Source organism: Bison bison, unplaced genomic scaffold (genome assembly GCF_000754665.1).
Source record: "Bison bison bison isolate TAMUID 2011002044 unplaced genomic scaffold, Bison_UMD1.0 scf7180017864471, whole genome shotgun sequence".
NCBI classification, from domain to species: Eukaryota; Metazoa; Chordata; class Mammalia; order Artiodactyla; family Bovidae; genus Bison; species Bison bison.
This window is the reverse complement of record NW_011495032.1, coordinates 5,672,504-5,692,319: the sequence shown is the minus strand read 5'-3', so window position 1 is coordinate 5,692,319 and position 19,816 is coordinate 5,672,504. Positions and strand designations below refer to the sequence as shown.

At 37.0% G+C, this 19,816-nt stretch overlaps 1 protein-coding gene across 4 annotated transcripts in view; it reads right to left on the bottom strand.

The window, feature by feature from the left end:
* Positions 1-19,816, bottom strand: part of PTPN4 (protein tyrosine phosphatase, non-receptor type 4 (megakaryocyte)) — a 212,308-nt gene that overhangs the window by 153,748 nt on the left and 38,744 nt on the right. For all 4 annotated transcript variants that reach the window (XM_010860800.1, XM_010860797.1, XM_010860801.1 and 1 more), the window contains exon 2: positions 6,179-6,333. In XM_010860800.1, coding sequence (XP_010859102.1) covers positions 6,179-6,316 — 138 coding nt within the window. In that variant the 5' untranslated portion in view covers positions 6,317-6,333. The remainder of the gene's footprint in view (positions 1-6,178; positions 6,334-19,816) is intronic.

Below are 19,816 nucleotides of genomic sequence, written 5' to 3'. Positions count from 1 at the left end.
TTCATTGGAAGGACTGATGCTGAAGCTGAAACTCCAATACTTTGGCCACCTGATGCAAAGAACTGACTCATTGGAAAAGACCCTGATGCCGGGAAAGACAGAAGGCGGGGAGAAGGGGACAACAGAAGGTGAGATGGGTGGATGACATCACCAACTCTATGGACATGAGTTTGAGTAAGCTCTGGGAGTTGGTGATGGACAATGAAGCCTAGCCTGCTGCAGTCCATGGGGTTGCTAAGAGTCGGACACGACTGAGTGACTTCAGTTGCACTTTTCACTTTCATGCATTGGAGAAGGAAATGGTAACCCCCTCCAGTGTTCTTGCCTAGAGAATCCCAGGGAAGGCGGAGCCTGGTGGGCTGCCATCTATGGGGTCACACAGAGTCGCACATGACTGAAGCGACTTAGCAGCAGCAGCAGCAGAGCATCTTTTCATGTGCTTATTAGTCATCTGTATATCTTCTTTGGGAAAATGTCTGTTCAAGTCTTTTGCCCATTTGTTTATTGGAATGTTTGTTTTTATGATATTGAGTTATAAGAGCTGTTTGTATATTTTACATATTAACCCCTTTTCAGTCATATCATGCCGGGGTCCAGGCCTGGCTGATCCAGGGTATTCGAAGGAGAGACGGCATAGGCGAGGATCAGGATACAATAGCTTCAATTAGATATTAATTAAAGATATAAAGAGTAATAGAATGAGGATAGCTCAGTAGGAAAATTCAGTGGAGAAAAGAGGCTGAGTGGCTTGGTTTACAGGGAGACCAATAAAACTTCAAAACAAGAAGTTTGCACCACTTACGTAGGCCACAGGCGTCCTTCCGTTCTCCCGAAGGAGAGGAGACACTGAGGCCTCCCCGGTCGGATCTTAGAAGCCCAGGCATAATTAGTAAGCATGGTGGGTTCCGCGCTCCAGATGGAGACTCAGCCAGAGTGAAAGAGAGAGAAACATGGGGAGACCAGTATTTCGAGAAACTGATCCCAATTCTTTATTTTCCATGGTCTACTTTTATACACTGAGATGTTATGCAAAAGTCACGTGGGGTCAGCAGTCCTGACTTTTATCAAAGTCAGGTGCTTCATACAAATGTATACAGAGGTCTTAGGGGTGTTACATCATCTTCTGGCCAGGGGGGCCTGCTGACAATTTATGACCCTCTCCTTGTGACAGCAGTCAGTCAACCAGGACACTTATTTCTCCAGGGCTGATTATTCTCAAAACAGACGCCACCCAAATAAAGTTACATTCCTACAGGGTGAGGGTGTAGTGGGTTTTAGTTAAGGAAAGAATTTACTTAGCCTAAGGTCTAACGTGATTAATATCAAAGGTTAATACTTATTCCTTCTATATATTCATTAATGTGTGTAAGGGCAGGGGATGTGGAGACTTAGCAACAAACATTGACTCAACAAATGAAAAACCCTTCACCAATACAATTTCTAATCAGCCCACTATACTTACAGTTTTCTAACTTTTCTAAGGAACCTATTTTTAGAAGGTTTAAAGCATCTTGTGCCTCTCACGGTTGGGAGGCTGTGAGCGATCACATGTGGCCGGACAAGCCTGTCAGGCAGGCCAGAGAACCTTCAGAGGAGTTTGTAGGTTAAAACACTCTTATCACGCCCAGGAATTATTATTAACTGGAGCTCTAAGTTAACTCCTTCTCCGAAAGAGGTGGTGGGGGACAGCTCCCCGTAAAATCAGAGGTGTAGGTGAGCACAAAGTAGTAAAGTAGGCAGGCTCTGGTTATGGGGGTAGATGCTCGAGGAGTTCCAGGGGGAACTCAGCCAAGTGCCTATCAACAGATGAATGAATAAAGAAGATGTGGTATATATACATAATGGAATATTACTCAGCCATAAAAAAGACTGCATTATTGCCATTTACCATATTACCTAGGATGTACCTAGGTATTATCATACCAAGTAAGCAGAAAGAAAAATGCTATACATCACTCTTCTGTGGAATCTGAAAAATAATACAAATGAATATATATGCAAACAGAAACAGACTCACAGGTACAGAAAACAGACATGGTTACCAAACGGAAAGACAAATTAGGGGTATGGAATTAACAAACTACTATACATAGAATAGATAAGCCACAAGAACTTACAGTACAGCATAGGGAATTATACCCAGTATCTTATAATAAACTATAGTAGAATATAATCAACAACAACAAAAATGAATCACTACGCTGTATACCAGAAACAACATAATTTTATAAATTAATTGTATCAATACTTCAATTAAAAAATTATCAGTTATTCTTTATTGAGTACATCAGAGATACATAACAAAGAGAACAAAAAGGAAACTGAGGGAATAATGCTATGTGGACAAAAATGAAAAGAAACAAACATAAATCCTCACTGCATGACTCTTGTTTTGTCTTTAAGTACTGCTACCTATGAAGTGCCTCAGAACTGTGCATTGAATCATGTGTGCTAAATAAATGATCATATATTTTGAGTATTGTTTCAGTTTTTCCAAATATAACTATATATGTCAATTTTACATACATTCACATATAAAATAAATATATAAAACCCAGAAAAACAATTTAAATGATATAAAAGGTAGGTAGACAGTAAAAATTAAATCTCCCTCTTATCTCTGACCTCTGATATGTAAGCCATCTTTCAAGTAGCAAGGGAGACAATTGTGGGAGAACATTCTTAAGAACATATGAAGGCGAACATAGGTTTAGTTGTGTGAAGAGAATGTGTTAGATGGAAGCCTCCCACCAGAGGACACACTGGCAGATTATACTTTCCCCAGAGTCTACAGCAGTTGTCTGACCCCACATGATCTTTTAGAACCTTGCTACTTTCCATCAACAGACAGTCTATTACCCTTTCCTTGATCCCACGTATGACTTTGTGATAGTCTTGACAAATGGAATATGGTGGAGCTGACATTACGTGCCTTTCAAAGCCAGATGAGAAAAGGTAATGTGGCCACATCCTGGTGCTGCTTTTTTTTCCATAAGAGGTCACATACAGGTGACCATCTAAGGTCTCAGGTAACTGTCATACGAGTGAGCTAGACTTCAAAGAATTTTAGCCTCCAGACTTTGAGTCTTCCAGCTGAGGTCCAACATATGCAGCAGCGGGTATAAATCATCTCTGTTGGACCCTTGACTCACAGAATCCCTGAGGATAATAAACACGCCATGAAGTTTTGGGGTAATTTCTTGCACAGCCCTAATAATTGCAACAGGCTGGTTCTATAAAACCCTTCCTTGTCACACAGGCTACTGCTAAACAGCTCTAACCAAAGTGAAAATAAAAACAAAAATTAGGGGAAAATGATCATAGACTGAAATCAATCCATGTATAATACGAATTCAGTTCAGTTCAGTCACTCAGCCATATTTCAACTCTTTGCGACCCCATGGACTGCTTCTGAAGCTTGTTTAAACTCATGTCCATCAAGTCGGTGATGCAACCGACTCATCATCAACCATGTCATCCTCTATCATCCCCTTCTCATCCTGCCTTCAGTCTTTCCCAGCATCAGGGTCTTTTCTAAAGAGTCAGGGCTTCGCATCAGATGGCCAACGTATTGGAGCTTCAGCATCAGTCCTTCCAAAGAGTATTCAGGACTAATTTCCTTTAGGATTGACTGGTTGGATCTCCTTGCAGTCCAAGGGACTCTCAAGAGTCTTCTCCAACACCACAGTTCAAAAGCATCAATTCTAAGGTGCTCAGCTTTTTTATGGTCCAACTCTCACATCCATACATGACTACTGGAAAAACCATAGCTTGGTCGGTAAAGTTGTCTCTGCTTTTATAGTACAGATACTATGTATTTTAAAGTTTCTAGTAGAAACATGTTTTTGGTAAACTGATGATAATTTAGGCCATGACAGAGACAGATCTATAGGCCGACTACAGTAAAATGAACGGCCATGAAAACAGAACTTGAAACTGAAGTAACAGTAATGAGCTTATGTCACTCCTATGTCCACACAAAGAGAGAACTAATAAAGTTCTATCAACTCCTTTAACACAACATTTTCTCTCAGAAAAATATAAAGGAAAAACTTTGATGAGATGAATATCAGATGGAAAAAAAAGCAGGCTTTGGCAACAATGAATATTTTACCTATGATACAAAAATCTTTAGGGAGAGTAATGGCTCCAACAACTAAGGTGTTACAAATCACTCATTGGTAATCTCCAAATGAAACTGAGTGGTTCTCCTTCCCAGTGAAGAGATGCTGGAGAATCTAGGAACTGTCCACAATGGGGATTTCTGAGACTTACAGGTACTTAATGGACATGAAAGAACAACTAGTAAAGTTTAAGCTCCTCTACTAGTATGCAGGCTACCATGAACCACTGCACAGACTGTAAGCTGCATAAATAGGGAACTGTTCACATAGATTAAAATATGCAGCATCAATAACAGAAGTGCAAAGCAACTCTGACTCTGAATGATTCCAGACCTGACACCAAGAGGAATAAATATATTACATATCCAACAGTCAGTTTCTCATATTGTTTCCCATAAGTTTGCTGGTATCCTAAAGTAATGATAGAGAAAGTTCCTAGTAATATACTCAACTCTATTAGAAATGATATTTAACTATACAAAACATATTAAAAAGATATAAATATAAACATATATAAAATAAATATAGTAAACATATATCTTCCTGAAAGAATAAGTAGATAGCATGCTGATTACTACACTGAAAAATATAGAACTATTATCAACTAAAGTACACAACAAGAAAATTATGTCAGATAGGAAATGTAACATAGGCATAGTATGTGGTGAGAACAATTAACGATTCATTCTCTTAGCAACTTTCAACCACGTAACACAGTACTGTTGCCATTAGACTCCATGTTGTACATTAGCTCCCCAAAACTTACTTATCTGATAACTGAAAGCTTAACCCAATCTCCCCATCTTGCCCATTTCTTGGCCCTGCCAAAACTATTCTACTCTCTGAGTTCAGGTTTTTTTCACATTCCACATATAAGTGAAATCACACCATATTTGCCTTTCTCTGTCTGACTGATTTCACTTAGTGTGACATCTATCCATGCTGTTACAAAAGGGAGGAATTCTGAAGATTAATATTCTATATTATGTAAAGATTTAAAAGTCTAGAAATACCTGGCTAACACAGCAGGAAGCAGACCAAAGTGTTATCCTGGAGATGTGGAAATGAGGAATTCCAGTTTCAATATGGACTATGTACTAGGTACTACTGTTTTCATAATGTTAAATTTGGGGATGTGATAATGGCATAGCAGTCATCTATGAGATTCTTAGGCTGCCTTTCTTGGTGGCTCAGATGGTAAAGGATCTGCCTGCCATGTAGGAGACCCGGGTTCCATCCCTGGGTCAGGAAGATCCCCTGAAGAAGGGAGTGGCAACCCACTCCAGTGTTCTGCCTGGAGAATTCCACGGACAGAGGAGCCTGGTGAGCCTGATGGGCTGTATGTAGTCCATGGGGTCACAGAGTAGGACTCGACTGAATGACAGACACAATAGGCTCTTGAAACACAGGTAAAGTGTATCACCTACTTTCAGAAAGCTAGGAAAATACAGACAGAAAAAGAAAGATAAAAGAAACAAGCAAAATGTTAACAACAGGTCAATCCAGGAAAAGGGTAGGTGGGTATTCATAATATTATTCTTTCACCTTTCTGTAGGTTTGAAATCATTTTAAATTAAAAAAAAAAAAGAGGAATGCCATTGTTCATACTTTCAAACACATTTACAAAAACCTCAGTGGTAAAGAATCCGCGTCCAATGCAAGAGACACGGGAGACGCAGGTTCAATCCATGGGTCGGGAAAATGCCCTGGAAGAGGAAAAGGCAACCCACTCCAGTATTCTTGCTGGAAAAATTTCATGGACAAAGGAGCTTCAAAGGCTACAGTCAGACACAACTGAGTACACACACGCATGCACCCACATACTATTGATGTGCTCTACTAATAATCCACTGCTGGCTTGTCAACCTCTTAATAGACCCAATTTGAATTTAGAATGTGTATTTGACAGTTACAAACCCAAACTAACAAGACTTTCCTCACTGAATAAGGCTTTTCAAACTGTACTATAATTAAACAATTTTAGCTTTAAAACTTAGTATAAATTCAGATTCATAACAAAAATATCAAAATTTAAAAAGACATAAAATACTTACATTAACTTTGAAAGCTTGTACAGTGTTATCCAGAAGAAGGATGTTGCAAACCACCTCTGTATGCTGTCTATCTCGGGCCAACTCTGATGCACGTACATTGTAGGTTCTGCCAGCAGGCAATCGGAAACGTGAGGTCATTACTGTCCACACAAGGTCTAAGTTGAAAAAAAAAATTAAATAAAGGGACAGTTGAAGATACAAATTATTTCTATAAAAAGATACAAAGTTATTACATACTTTTCAACAATCAGTTAAAAAGCAGTTACAAATTTTGCAACACCTGGATAGGAATTGTAGGTATAAAAGAAGACACCATCTTTAGCTCATCATCTAAACTAAAATTACAACTGCCTGGAGAAGGAGCTTTATTTTGAACTGTCCATTAAGAAGACAATAAACAAATTGTTGAGGAAGCTATATTCCAACTCAAAATACATAAATTCAGGCGTAGTCAAAAAGAAGGAAGGAGAATATGCTACCCCAGGCAACTGGGCATTACTCACTGACACAAGCATTAAAAAGATATTGTAGGATGACCACAGGAGGGAAGGTTATTTGACTCTGAGGGTCTTTCCTTTTATTCAAGCTTAAGATATGGGGGGGAAAATGGGAGTTTATTAGTTGGGATTTTTTAAATATAACTATACCCTTCATCTTACCTATCTTCAAATTCAAACTAATTCTAATAGAACTATTCTTAGGAAAACAAAAGCAAATTAGAAATCTTAAGACTACAGACCTTTGCTTCTCAACTTTTTAAGTTAACAGGGAACAAAAACTGCCTACCAAAAAATCCCCCCCAAAACTGGTATCGTATCATTTTTGGCATGTTATGATGTTAAAAGACAATGAAATGTAGCTTTGAAGTTCTGAAAGAAAATCATATGAAACAGAATTATATTCCCTCAAAATGAGCATTCATGTGAAAGAATAAAGCTAAAGCCATTTTCAGACATTCAAAAATTTGCATTTTAAAATCCATAAAACTTCCCTCTTTCAAAAGACAAATGGATAAAGGAAACAAACTACACTACAAATAAACACAACTCTATAAAATTCTTAAATATGAGTAAGCAATAAGTACTAAGAAATTTAATAAGTAAAAATTAATAATAAAAAGAAATTGCAATTCAAATCGATGGTATTCAATAACTGCTGTTGACATCATACTGCTTATGTCAAAATGATTAAAGCTAGGAGTAAATGTCAATGTTATATATGGATAAAAAATTGTATAGAAGAAAATAGCTTTGGCACGTTGACAGAGTGGGGCTAGCCAAGTAAAATTCACAATTAAAAGACAGGGACTGACTGGGCCTTCCCTGGTGGTCCAGTGGTTAAGCACCTGCCTTCCAGTGCAGAGAAGGTGGGTTTGATATCCAGTCAGGGAGCTAGATCCCACATGACTCAGGGCAACTAAGTCCACTCACCCCAACTAAGACCCAACACAACCAAAAATAAGTAAGTAAATAAATATGAAAAATGAAGTGGAAGAATTAAAAAAAAAAAAAAAGACAGTGGCTGGCAGTGATTTCCAGTTCCACATGTAAAGAGCTCAGAAGTCCTCATTCTGTCCTGACAAGCAAAAAAAAAAAAAAAAAAAAAAGGCAGAACAGACTGGAAAATCAGCAACCGTTCCTAGATCCATAAGAGAGGACACAGGGCAAACTGCAAAGATTGAAGAGACAGGTAAAAACAAAGAATCACAGCTTATGGGAGCAGAGATCTGAAGCAGAAACTGCCACAGAAACCAGCACTCAGGTAGGAAAGACTGAATTCAGCTGATAAATTGCTTGAGGCTCAATGTAGATAATTTTAAAAGTTAAAAACTTCAGGAGGTGGGGGTGGGGGGCAGTCATACCAGGACTCACACAATATTGTGAGATACAGCTCCAGCAGCAGTGTGAAGGCTAGTGTGCATTGTCAAGGATAGTGCACACTTGGAGGGGACAGAGTTGGCTTGGACAAGACACTGCACTTGAATAGGGAGACTGCAACCACTGCTGATACTAACGGAGACAACTGATGAGGAGCTGTATTGAGCTCTGGGTGGCATGCTGTGACCATCCATGCAAACGACTTGGCCTGTACCAGCTCCTCTTGTTTTAGTGTTGTTCCCCTTTGGGACGATAGTTCCATTGCTGAGAGGGGAGAGAGAACACACTTAAAGGGAACAGAACCACCTTGGACCCAGACTTCAAGGCTTTTGCTCCAGCATATTAGGACATGACTCTGTGCCCAAGAGGGCAGTGACAACCACTAAGCACAGCTCTGGCTCAAACCTGAGAATAGCTCCAGCACCTTCATCTCCAGTCTCACCTCCTACCAAGATGATAGCTGTGAGTCCACCTTGAGCAAACATGTGACCCGTGCTCACTTCAGATCCAGCTCTCCTAACAAAGTCACAGGGCATCTGCAGAGTGTATAGGGACACTCCCATGTAAATATACCTTCAAGACCAGGACAGATAAATGTGCTTCACCCAATTTCATAGACACAGAGAGTTTACCAAAATGAGAAGAGAGAAATTTGCCTCAAATCAAAGAACATGAGAGAAAACCCTGGAAAAGAAGAAGGGGAAAAAAAAAAAAAACTAATGAAAGAAATAATTTACTGGATAAAGCATTCATAGTAAGAATGATGCTTGAAACTGGGAAAAGAACAAATGAACACAGTAAGAAATCTTACAAGGAACCAGAAAATATAAAGAATCAATCAGAGCTGAAGAATACAATAACTGAAATGAAAAATAGACTAGAAGGAAATTAACAGCAGACCAGGTGATACAGGAAAAACCATAAGCACTCTGAAAGATACAATAATGGAAATTACTCAATCAAAGGAGCAAAACAAAAACAATTTTTTCAAAAATGAGGAAGGAACTTCTAAGATAATATTAAGCATATGCTATCCACATTATAGAGGTCCTGAAGAAGAAAGAGAAAAAAGGGTTGAAAATATTTGATGAAGTTATGGTTGAAGAATTCTTGAACCTAAAGAAGGAAACAAATATCTAGGTACAGGAAGCACAGAATCCCAAAAAGAGAAAACCAAAGAGACCAAGACATATCGTAAGTAAAATGGCAAAAGTTAAAGACAAAGAGGATTCTAAAGGCAGCTAGAGAAAAAGAGTCACATACAAAGGAACCCCCAATAAGGTTTTAAGTTGATTTTTCAGCAGAAATTTTGCATGCCAGGAGAGAGTAGCATGATATATTTAAAGTGCAGAAAGGCAAATAAATACAACCTAGGATACTCTACCCAGCAAGATTATCATTCAGAATTGAAGAAGAGAGAAGCAAAAACTAAAAGAATTCATCAACACTAAATCAATTATAAAAGAAGTAGTAAAGGGCCTTCTCTAAGTGAAAAAAGATAAAGCTACAAGAAGAATTTATAGGAGAGGAAAAACCCCACTAGAAAAGCCAAATATATAGTAAAGGTTGTGGATCAACTATTTAAATAAGCTATTATGAAGATTAAAAGACAAAAATTATAAAATCAATCATAACTGCAAAGAACTGTTCAGGGATAAATATGATGATGTAAAATATGAATTCAAAAACACAAAATGAAAAAAAAAAACACAAAATGTAGGGAAAGGGAGTTAAAAATGTAGATCTTCTAAAATGTGTTTGAACTTCTGTAACTATCAGTTTAAAACAAGTAGATAGTTATATGTCAACACATATGAATCCCATGGTAACCATAAATCAAAAACCTACAATAGACACAGGAAATCAGAATGAAAGGAACACAAGCATACCACTGAATAAAATAAAATCACAATGGAAGAAATTATACTAAGAAGAACAGAGAATAACAACTTGCAGAAAACAACAAAAATGTCAAGAAGTATTTATCTAACAATAATCATTTTAAACGTCAACTGACCAAAACTCCAATCAAAAGACATAAGGTGTTGGATAGACATAGACAGTGAAGTAAGGCAGAAAGTGACCTACAGAGTGAAGGTCACTGATAAGTCAGAAAGAGAAAAACAAATATAGTATATTAAGGCATATATGTGGAATCTATAAAAATGGTATAGATGACCTTGGTTGCAAATTAGAAACAAACTCACAGACATAGAGAACAAATGCCAAGGGGGAAAGGGGTGAGATGGGAGGAATTGGGAGATTGGGACTGACACATATACACTATCAATACTATGTATAAAATAGATAACTGATGGGAACATACTGCATAGCACAGGAAACTCTACTTAATGCACCGCAGTGCCCTAAATGGGAGGGAAATCCAAAAGGGAGTTGATATATGTATATGTATGGCTAATTCATTCTGCTATATAGTTGATGCTAACACGACATTGCAAAGCAACTATAATGCAATACAAACTACTTTAAATTTAAAAAAAAAAAAGGAAAAAAAGATGAGGTGACTGATTAGATTAAAATGACCCATCTACGTGCTGCTTATAAGAGACTTGCTGCTGCTGCTGCTAAGTCACTTCAGTCATGTCCGACTCTGTGTAACCCCATAGACGGCAGCCCAACAGGCTCCCCCGTCCCTGGGATTCTCCAGGCAAGAACACTGGAGTGGGTTGCCATTTCCTTCTCCAATGCATGAAAGTGAAAAGTGAAAGTGAAGTCACTCAGTCGTGTCTGACTTTTGGAGACCCCATGGACTGCAGCCTAAGCTCCTTCGTCCATGGGAGTTTCCGGGCAAGAGTACTCACACAAAGACTGAAAGTGAGGGAATGGAAAAACGTATCCCAAGCAAACAAAATGAAAAGAAAGCTGGGGGAACTAGACTTTAAAATAATCTATAACAAAAGACAAAGAAGGGTATTATATACCAATAACAGATCAATGTAAGTGGATGGAACATTTGTAAACATATATCCACTGATATAGGAACACCTAAAAGCAAATATTAACAGATATAAATGGAGAAACTGACAATATAATACAATAATAGTAGGGAACATTAATACCCAACTTGCATCAATGGACAGATCAACCTGTCAGAAAATCAGTAAGTAAACAGTCATCTTAAATGACACATTAGACCAACTTAATAGATATCTATAGGATATTTCATCTGAAAATAGTGGAATACATATTATTTTCAAGTACACATGGAACATTCTCCATGAGAGATCACATTCTAGGCCACAAAATAAGTCCCAACAAATTTAAAAGGACAGAAATTAGAGAAAGCATTTTTTCTGAGCAAAACAGTATTAAACTACAAATCAATTAGAGGGGGAAAAAAATGGGAAAACACAAACATGTGGAGACTAAACAACATGCTATTAAAAAAAACTACTGAGTCAATGAAGAAGTCAAAGAGGAAATCAGAAAATACCTGCAGATGAATAAAAATAAAAACACAACTTTCCAAAATCTACAGCACACAGGAAAAGCAATTCTAAGAAGGAAGTTTAGGGCAAACACCTCAAGAAACAAACAAAAAAAAACCCTCAAATAAACAACCTAAGTTACTTATAAAAAGAGCAAAATCCAAAGATAGCAGAAGGAAGGAAATAATAAGGATCACAGGAAATAGCAAAATAAAAATCAATAGAAAACATCAATGACACCAAGAGCCACGTTTTTTAATTTTTTGAAAAGATAAAATTGATAAGTCTTTAGTCAGGCTCACCAAGAAAAAGAGAGCCTAAATAAATAAGAACTGAAATAGGAAAAATTACAACTGACCTCAGAGATACCAAAAAACCATAAGAAAACACTGCAGATATTTATATGCCAACAAACTGGACAACCTAGAAGAAATGGATAAATTTCTAAATACTATACAATCTAAATACAATACAATCTCTAAAACATACAATCTTCCAAGACTGAATCAATGCAAACATACCAATCACTAATAGTGAAACAATTAGTTTAAAAACTCCCAGCAAACAAAAGCCCGGGACTGAATGGATTCACAGGAACTCTACCAAACATATAAGAACAACTAATCCCTAGCCATCTCAAAATATTCCAAAAAACTGAAGAGAAGAGACTACTCCTAAATTTATTCCATGAGGATACCATTACCCTGATACCAAAACCAGACAAAGATACTACCAAAAAAAATAATAATAATTACAGGCCAATATCTTTGGTGAATATGGATATAAGAATCTTCAACAAAATATTAGCAAACAGAATTCAACAATACATAAAAAGGATCATATACCATGATCAAGTGAGACTCACTCCCGGGATGCAATGATGGCTCAATTCCCACAAATCAATCAGTGTAATACATTAACAAAAAGAAGGGGGGGGGGAATCACATGATCATCTACAGATACAGAAAGAGCATCCGACAAAATTCAATGTCCATTTATGATAAAAACTAATCAAAGTTGGTATAGAGGGAACACACTTCAACATAATAAAGGCTATTATGACAAACCCATAGCTTACAAATTCAACGATGAGGATTCTGGGATTAAGAGATACCAACTACTGTATATAAATAGATAGGCAACAAGGATAGATAATTATAATCTTGTAATAACCTATAATGGAGTATACTCTGCAAATATACTGAATCACTCTGCTGTACACTTGAAACACAATACTGTAAATCAATTATACTTCCATTAAATTTTTTCCCAAAAAATTAATTTACATATATTTGCTATCTCTGTCTACTATTAGAACCTAGAAGCAAAAATATTCCAATAACACTGAACATACATACTGCCCTATGTACTACTCCCACTAAAAGAAACCAGGCTTTCTTGGGAGAAATGGCTGATTCCAGAACTGGAGCAAAGAAAATACAATATCAGGCTAAAATATTAATATTTGGTGCCAGTAAGTAAAGAAGTCCTCAAAATCTGATGGGAAAAAATGAAAAACCATGAGAGGAAATTAAAAGGGGCTGCCACCAGTCAAATGAGACAACATAAGTTTCAAAATAAATAATATGAATAGATAATACTCTGAATAACAAAAGAACGCACAGGTCTAAACTGATACTAATTTTTTTAAGTGAGGGAGGAAAAAACTGTTCTTAGTAAAATAATGTCAAATGATAAATGTTGAATAATGCAAAAAGAAAACTGCCATTTACAACTACCATAACTGATTCAGGCAAGAATCATCAATGAATATTAAAATCACTGGGTGTATTGAGGAACAAGATACACATACAATTGCAAAGTATTTTCCCATTGATTCCTTATTAATTACAATAGGGAAAAGGTACCTTTACCATGGAGAAATCTGTCAAATCCCACCTTCATCAAATGATCAAATTTATCCTCACCAAAATTACTGTCACAGGCATCATGATGTTACACACTGAAAACACAGCGCCTATGTAATATTCCTGCAAAAAATGTTTAAGCTGAATCTACTTATGAAAAAAATTAAAACAATCAGACAAATCCAAATTGAGGACACTCTACAAAACAACCCGCTAGAGTCTTCAAAACTGTGAAGAGGGTGAGGAAAAAGGGAGAAGAAAGAGAGGATGTAGAAGAAGGGTGGGGAAGCACTGTAGATTAAGAGATGTAACAACCAAATGCAATGTGCAGTCCTTGATCCAAATATGAATTAGAAAAAAAAAGTCATATATGTGTGTGTATATAGACATACACACACACACATATTACATATGCACATAATTGAAGAAATCTGAATGTGGAATGTATTTCAGACTATAGTATTGTGTCAGTGCTAAATTCCTTAAGTGTGATCATGTGGTTATATAGAATGTGTTGATTTCTAGAAGATCAATGTTTGCACGCTATAGAATTTTTAGAAGTAAAGTGTTATGATCATGATATCTGCAACCTTCAAATAATTCATAAATTTTTAATATATAAATACAGAAGCAAAGTAGCAAATTGTTAGCAATTGGTGAATCTATATGAATGGTACATGGGTACTCAATATACTATTCTTGCTACTTTTCCCTAAGTTTGAAATATTCCAAAATAAAAAGTTGTGAGGAAAAAGTAAAAGGAAATGCCTTCCAAATTCTGTTTTCACACTTATAAAAAGAAGCAGATACACTAACACCTTTGCTATCCAAAATTATGAAGCAATTAACCACTCACAAAAAGTTATCTGGATAGCTGACAATCCCTTACAGTTATCATTTTCTACAGAATGTTCTCCAATGAACCATATGCTTTATTACAATCTTAATTTCTTATATATGATGCTCTGGATATAACTATAAATTAAAATGTTGGTGTTGTAAGTACTGGACTGGAATAACTTAGCTTACTGCTGTAATACTGTATTCAGTGAAGGCTCACTCAGTCCTCTGAACTGAAGCTGGTAATATAAAACTGATTACCTTAGGACAGTGCTATCAAAACTATGAGCTAAAATACTGATATTCTGTAGGAGAAAAAAAATCAAATTTAACAATAGTTTTGATCTAAAATTTCTCTCTATATTTAATATACCAAACATATCTGCACAGTAATTATTACATAGTAACTTACACAGGAAGCTTATTTAAGAAATGGTATATAGTACAGCAAAAAAGTATCCCAGATAACCATGTACAAACCAATGACCCAAGACGTGAGCACTGGACATGCACACTGATTCACTGATGTATAGGCAGCATTTTCCAAATGTCCTTTGCGTAGCTGGGCTTTCCAGGTGGCACTAGTGGTAAAGAGCCTGCCTAACAATGCAAGAGACGCAAGAGACGCAAGAGACACGGGTTCAATCCCTGGGTCAGGAAGATCCCTTGGAGGAGAGCATGGCAACTCACTCCAGTATTCTTGCCTGGAGAATCCCATGGACTGAGGAGCCTGGCAGGCTACAGCCCATAGGGTTGCAAAGAGTCAGACATGACTAAAGCGACTTAGCATGCACACATGCTTTGTATATCCTTTATTCAACTGCTACTGACCTGCTAAGAAGACTGAATTACAATATGATATCATTGTGAACTATGAACACAGGAATTGAATTGGAACCATTCTGTGTATCAAATTTACTTCTCTGAGGCTTTTCATTTTCTGCTACTTAATATTTTACATCTCATTATCCTATTTATACATTGTAGCATTTAAAGTACTATGTGCCTGTGTGTCTGTGAGATACAAACACATAAGGGACCAAGGCCCCTAAAGAGTTCCCTAATCCTGTGTCTTCAATACACCTGTTTACTCATGTAAACATGTCAGCAGCCCCAGTTACTAGACACAGCATTAGATGCTAGATACACACACACACACACACATATATATCTAGATCTCTGCCCTCAATGAGCTCACAGTCCAGTTGGGAAAAAGACTTTAAATAACTCAGTGAAACAGTAATACTAAAAAAAGATATAAACAAGCTGTCCCAGTGACTCCAAGAACTACTTCTCTTCCGTCTGTAGCTCATTACCTAAGTACCAGAAACAACTTCAACAGCCACTAGTTCTCTCCCTCTCTTCCCGTCTTCATTTTGTAAATTTCCAAAAATAAAGCCAATCCTTCCTAAGTACCAACAGTCAATGAAAAAAAAATTTTCTTGTCTAAAAAGGGCCAGTCATGTAGCCTACGTGGTATCATTTTGGAGGCTCTGGTGTTCCCCTCTTATTCATTCAGCAAAATGAATGAATAGGGGTTTAATGTAGAGCATTTTTAGATGGAAAAAAGAGAGAATGCTGGGCTCTAGACTTTTGATCCTTCCTTTAGAAAGCAACTACTTCAGGAAAGTAGTTTTCTTTGTAACTGACCACAAACAATAGAGTTGATAGCATATAAATGTTTAATGAAATCTTTCAAAGTATAATTTGAAACTCACTGGCTATGAAATCAAATTAGTGGACCAAACACCAATGTTTTTAATGAAATAGAATAGCATAAAAGAGAAGCTATCAAGAGCATGATATAAAAGGTACCTCTTAATTAGGTAAAGTGCAAATAGTTAGAAAACTATTGACTTTACATTTCCTAATACCACCATACAATCCTATTTATTCTCTCATGTTTTCATGGGTCCTTTCTGTTTGTTGTAAAGAACTGATTATTAGTCTTTCACAAATAAAGTTAGATTAAAAGAGAAAGTCACCTGCAAAGAGTTCAAGACTAAAAAATACTAACTATGGGAAGTAACACTGATTAACAGGTAAGACTGTGGGCTCAGAAATCAGAATGTTTCAAGGCTCAAATCCCTATTACTTTTATGACCTTGATAGCTGCCAAACTGCTGTGCCTCAGTTTCCTCATTTATAAAATGAGCTGCTATGAGGATTAAATGAGATAACAAGAAGCTTTTAGCACAGTACCTGACATTCAGAAGTATCTAATAAGTGTTAGCCATATTATCATCATCATTATTAGGTAATAACTCTCTAAATACTAAAAACTGACTTTTAAGAAGAAATTTGGAAACGCACATGCTTTTATTAAAATATTCTAGTTACACCAGAATTAAAACAGTATTATTAAAAGCCTCAGAAACCAATATCCAAGAAACAACAGTAATCCAGTTGAATGGAACACAATTCATCAGAGGAACAGCAACCACTGAAGGTGAAAAGATACTAAAGACTACTGTGGAGGAATCTGCATTAATTTGGGCAAAGGTCACATAGTCCAGAGGTCAGCAAACTATGGCCCACAGACCAAACCTGTTCACTGTTTTGGGGTCACAAGGTAGGAATGATTTTTACAGATGAACATTCTCAGTTGATCCAATGACAGGGGACACTAACTTTGAACTCTACCGAAGGTAAATATTATCCTATAAAGAAGAATTATATTCTTCTCATTATTAGACCAAATACAACAAAATATTATATTCAATTACTGTATTTTGATTTCACCAATAAAACTTTGTGAAATTTATAAAAAATAAAAGTCTCAAATTAAATATCTATATGTTAATTAATGTTACTCTTTACTTTCCCCAACCCTTCCCTATTCATATTATCTACTGAATGTCCCATAATTTGCCAGATACAGAGAAGCAACATGACTATATCAACAAATAAGAAGGTAAAAACTCCTGCCCTTATGAAGCTTCTTTCTAATAAGGAAAGAAAAAAGTTACATGGTAGAAAGCAGAGAATGTTCGAGCGAGCAGAGAGCAATTTTAGATGCAGTACTCAGGGGAGGCATGACTGAGAAGGTCATTTTTGGCAGACTTGAAAGGCAGTGCAAGAGTGAGTCAGTCATATGAATACTCTGCTTGGAGCACGTGCCTTGAAATGTGTTCCAGGCAGAAGGAAGAACAGCACGAAGACCTGATGTAGAAGCACACAGGCCTGTCCCCGGAAGAGCAAAGAGGCCAGTGCACGCTGCGAAAAGTAGACAAGGAGAGTAGTCAGAGAGAGAGCAGGAGCTACAGGCACTGTAGGGCTTTGGTGGCCGTGGTAAAAAACCTCAGCTTTTTTACTTCTAAGACAGGACATTAGGCAAAAGAACATAGTCACCTCTCTTACACGACAAGTTCATGAATTTTCACCTTGCTTCTTTTCCTACTGATGTGTTGGATACAAAAACCTTAGACTATGTCATAAGCATGCTACTGCACTAACAGAAAAATCAGTTAATGTCTGTAATATTACAAATGGGCAAGAAAAAAAAATTAAGACCCTATCAGAAAAATGAACAAAAAACTTAATGTTTCCAATAAGAAATGAAATCAGTAATTTTTTTTAAAAGCCTAGCTACACTATCACTAAAAAGATATTCTAATTAAAGATATCTTAATTAGGTAAAGTGTAAATAGAAAATTATTTTAAATACTTAAATTAGTTAAATATTGTTTAACTATTAAAACAAAATAAAACAAACTGTCATTTATCACTGTCTGCCAGGGAAACTGGTAGTAATAAAAACCGCTTCAGGTCTACAATCCTGTATCCGAAACCTCTGGTTTCAAAACACTTTCAAAAGTGTTTTGAATTTCAGAATAGTTAAATTATAAAGAGGTGATATTGCACAGCTACCTTAGATTAAGTAACATTCTTGGTTGGGTCTGGCTGTATTAGCCACACTGCTATTAAAATTTCTTTGGAAAACCTTAAGAATGTTCACTCTAAGGACTTCCTTGGTGTCCAGTGATTAGGAACTCGCCTTCCAATGCAGGTTCAATACCTGGTCAAGGAACTAATATCCCACATGCCACAGGGTGGGCATCTGGGCCCATGCGCCACAACTAGCGAGAAGCCTGCACGCTGCAACTAAAGAGGCGGACACACCACAACGAGGAGCTCATGAGCCACAGCTAAGACCCGTCACAGTGAAACAAATATTTTTTTAAAAGAGAATGTTCACTCTATGGGGAATAAATAATGTATAAACACCCTAACATTAGTACAGGTCAAGTATGACTGCCAAATTAATTACAAAAACTTTTGTAGTTCAAAAACCATAAAAATAACCAGATGCAAGGTGGGTCACAATATCAGATCACTTGGGGGAACTTTTCCAAACTACAAAACCCTTTCCACTGAAGATTCCCCATTTCCCTATTAGATTGTGTAGTAAGTCACTGGGACTGACATGAGTATGGATTGGGCATACTACACAATTTGGAAATTCTTGAAGTTTGTGAAATATTTTATAATACTTCCATTCAATAAGAAGTATCTTAAAAAGAAAACAGAAAAAAAAAAAAAGAATACCAACTTATATTAAAGACTGAAATTTCCCAAATATTAATCTCCTTGGAAAATTCTATTCACTCAAAGAGTGAAAACTGAAAGTGAAAATGTTAGCCACTCAGTTGTGTCTGACTCTTTGCAACCCCATGGACTATGTAGCCCACCAGGACTATGTAGCTCCTCTGTCCACGAAATTCTCCAGGCAAGAATACTAGAGAGGATGGACACTCCGTTCTCCAGGGGATCTTCCCGACCCAGGGATCGAACCTCAGTCTCCACACTGGAGGCAGATTCTTTACCGTCTGAGCCATCAGTAGTCTATATTAACGAGCACGTATCACATTCAAGGCTTTGTAAGTACCACGTAATACCAGTAGAGAGGCTTAAATAGTTAGACAAGGGGCTGACTATGGGTTTAGATTTTACTTTACAAGCAGATGGAAAGGAAATAACAAAATTCTGAGCAGAGGTATCAAGTGGTCAGATGTGCATGTCAAATCACTCTGGTAGTAATACAGAGGATGGATTAAAAGGGCAACACCAATAGTGGAATGCACCTTAAGTAGACTATTAAAAAAGTCCAGATAAGATACAATGACCTTTCAAAAAAGATCACCCGTAAGTTGTGCCCAAGCATCATCCTGCCAAGTGGTGACAGGGCTATAAGACAGCACCATGAGGGCAGAAAGGGAAACTGAACAGTGATGATGAAAGGCAATCCAGACAGGCGATAAGAAAGATATCCATTTTAGAGTGCCAGGCAATAGGCAGTGACCCAGGCAAGCGGAGCCCAAGCTGCAGAGAGCAGATAAGCAGGTGGTACCCCAGCCGTCAGAAGACACATTAGGGAAACGTGTCTTATTTCATGGTTCTTGAGAAAAGGCTTACAGCACAGTACAGAGCTCCAGTTATAATACTGGAGTTCACGAATTCAAGAACAGGAGACAGAAAATAGGACAGCAGCAGAAAAGACACAGGTTCAGTACTCAAATTAACCTACTTTCAAAACCTAAATCTGTTATTTTCTAGCTGTGAAGGTCTAGACAACTCAGCTTTTTGAGCCTCAGCTTCTCTATC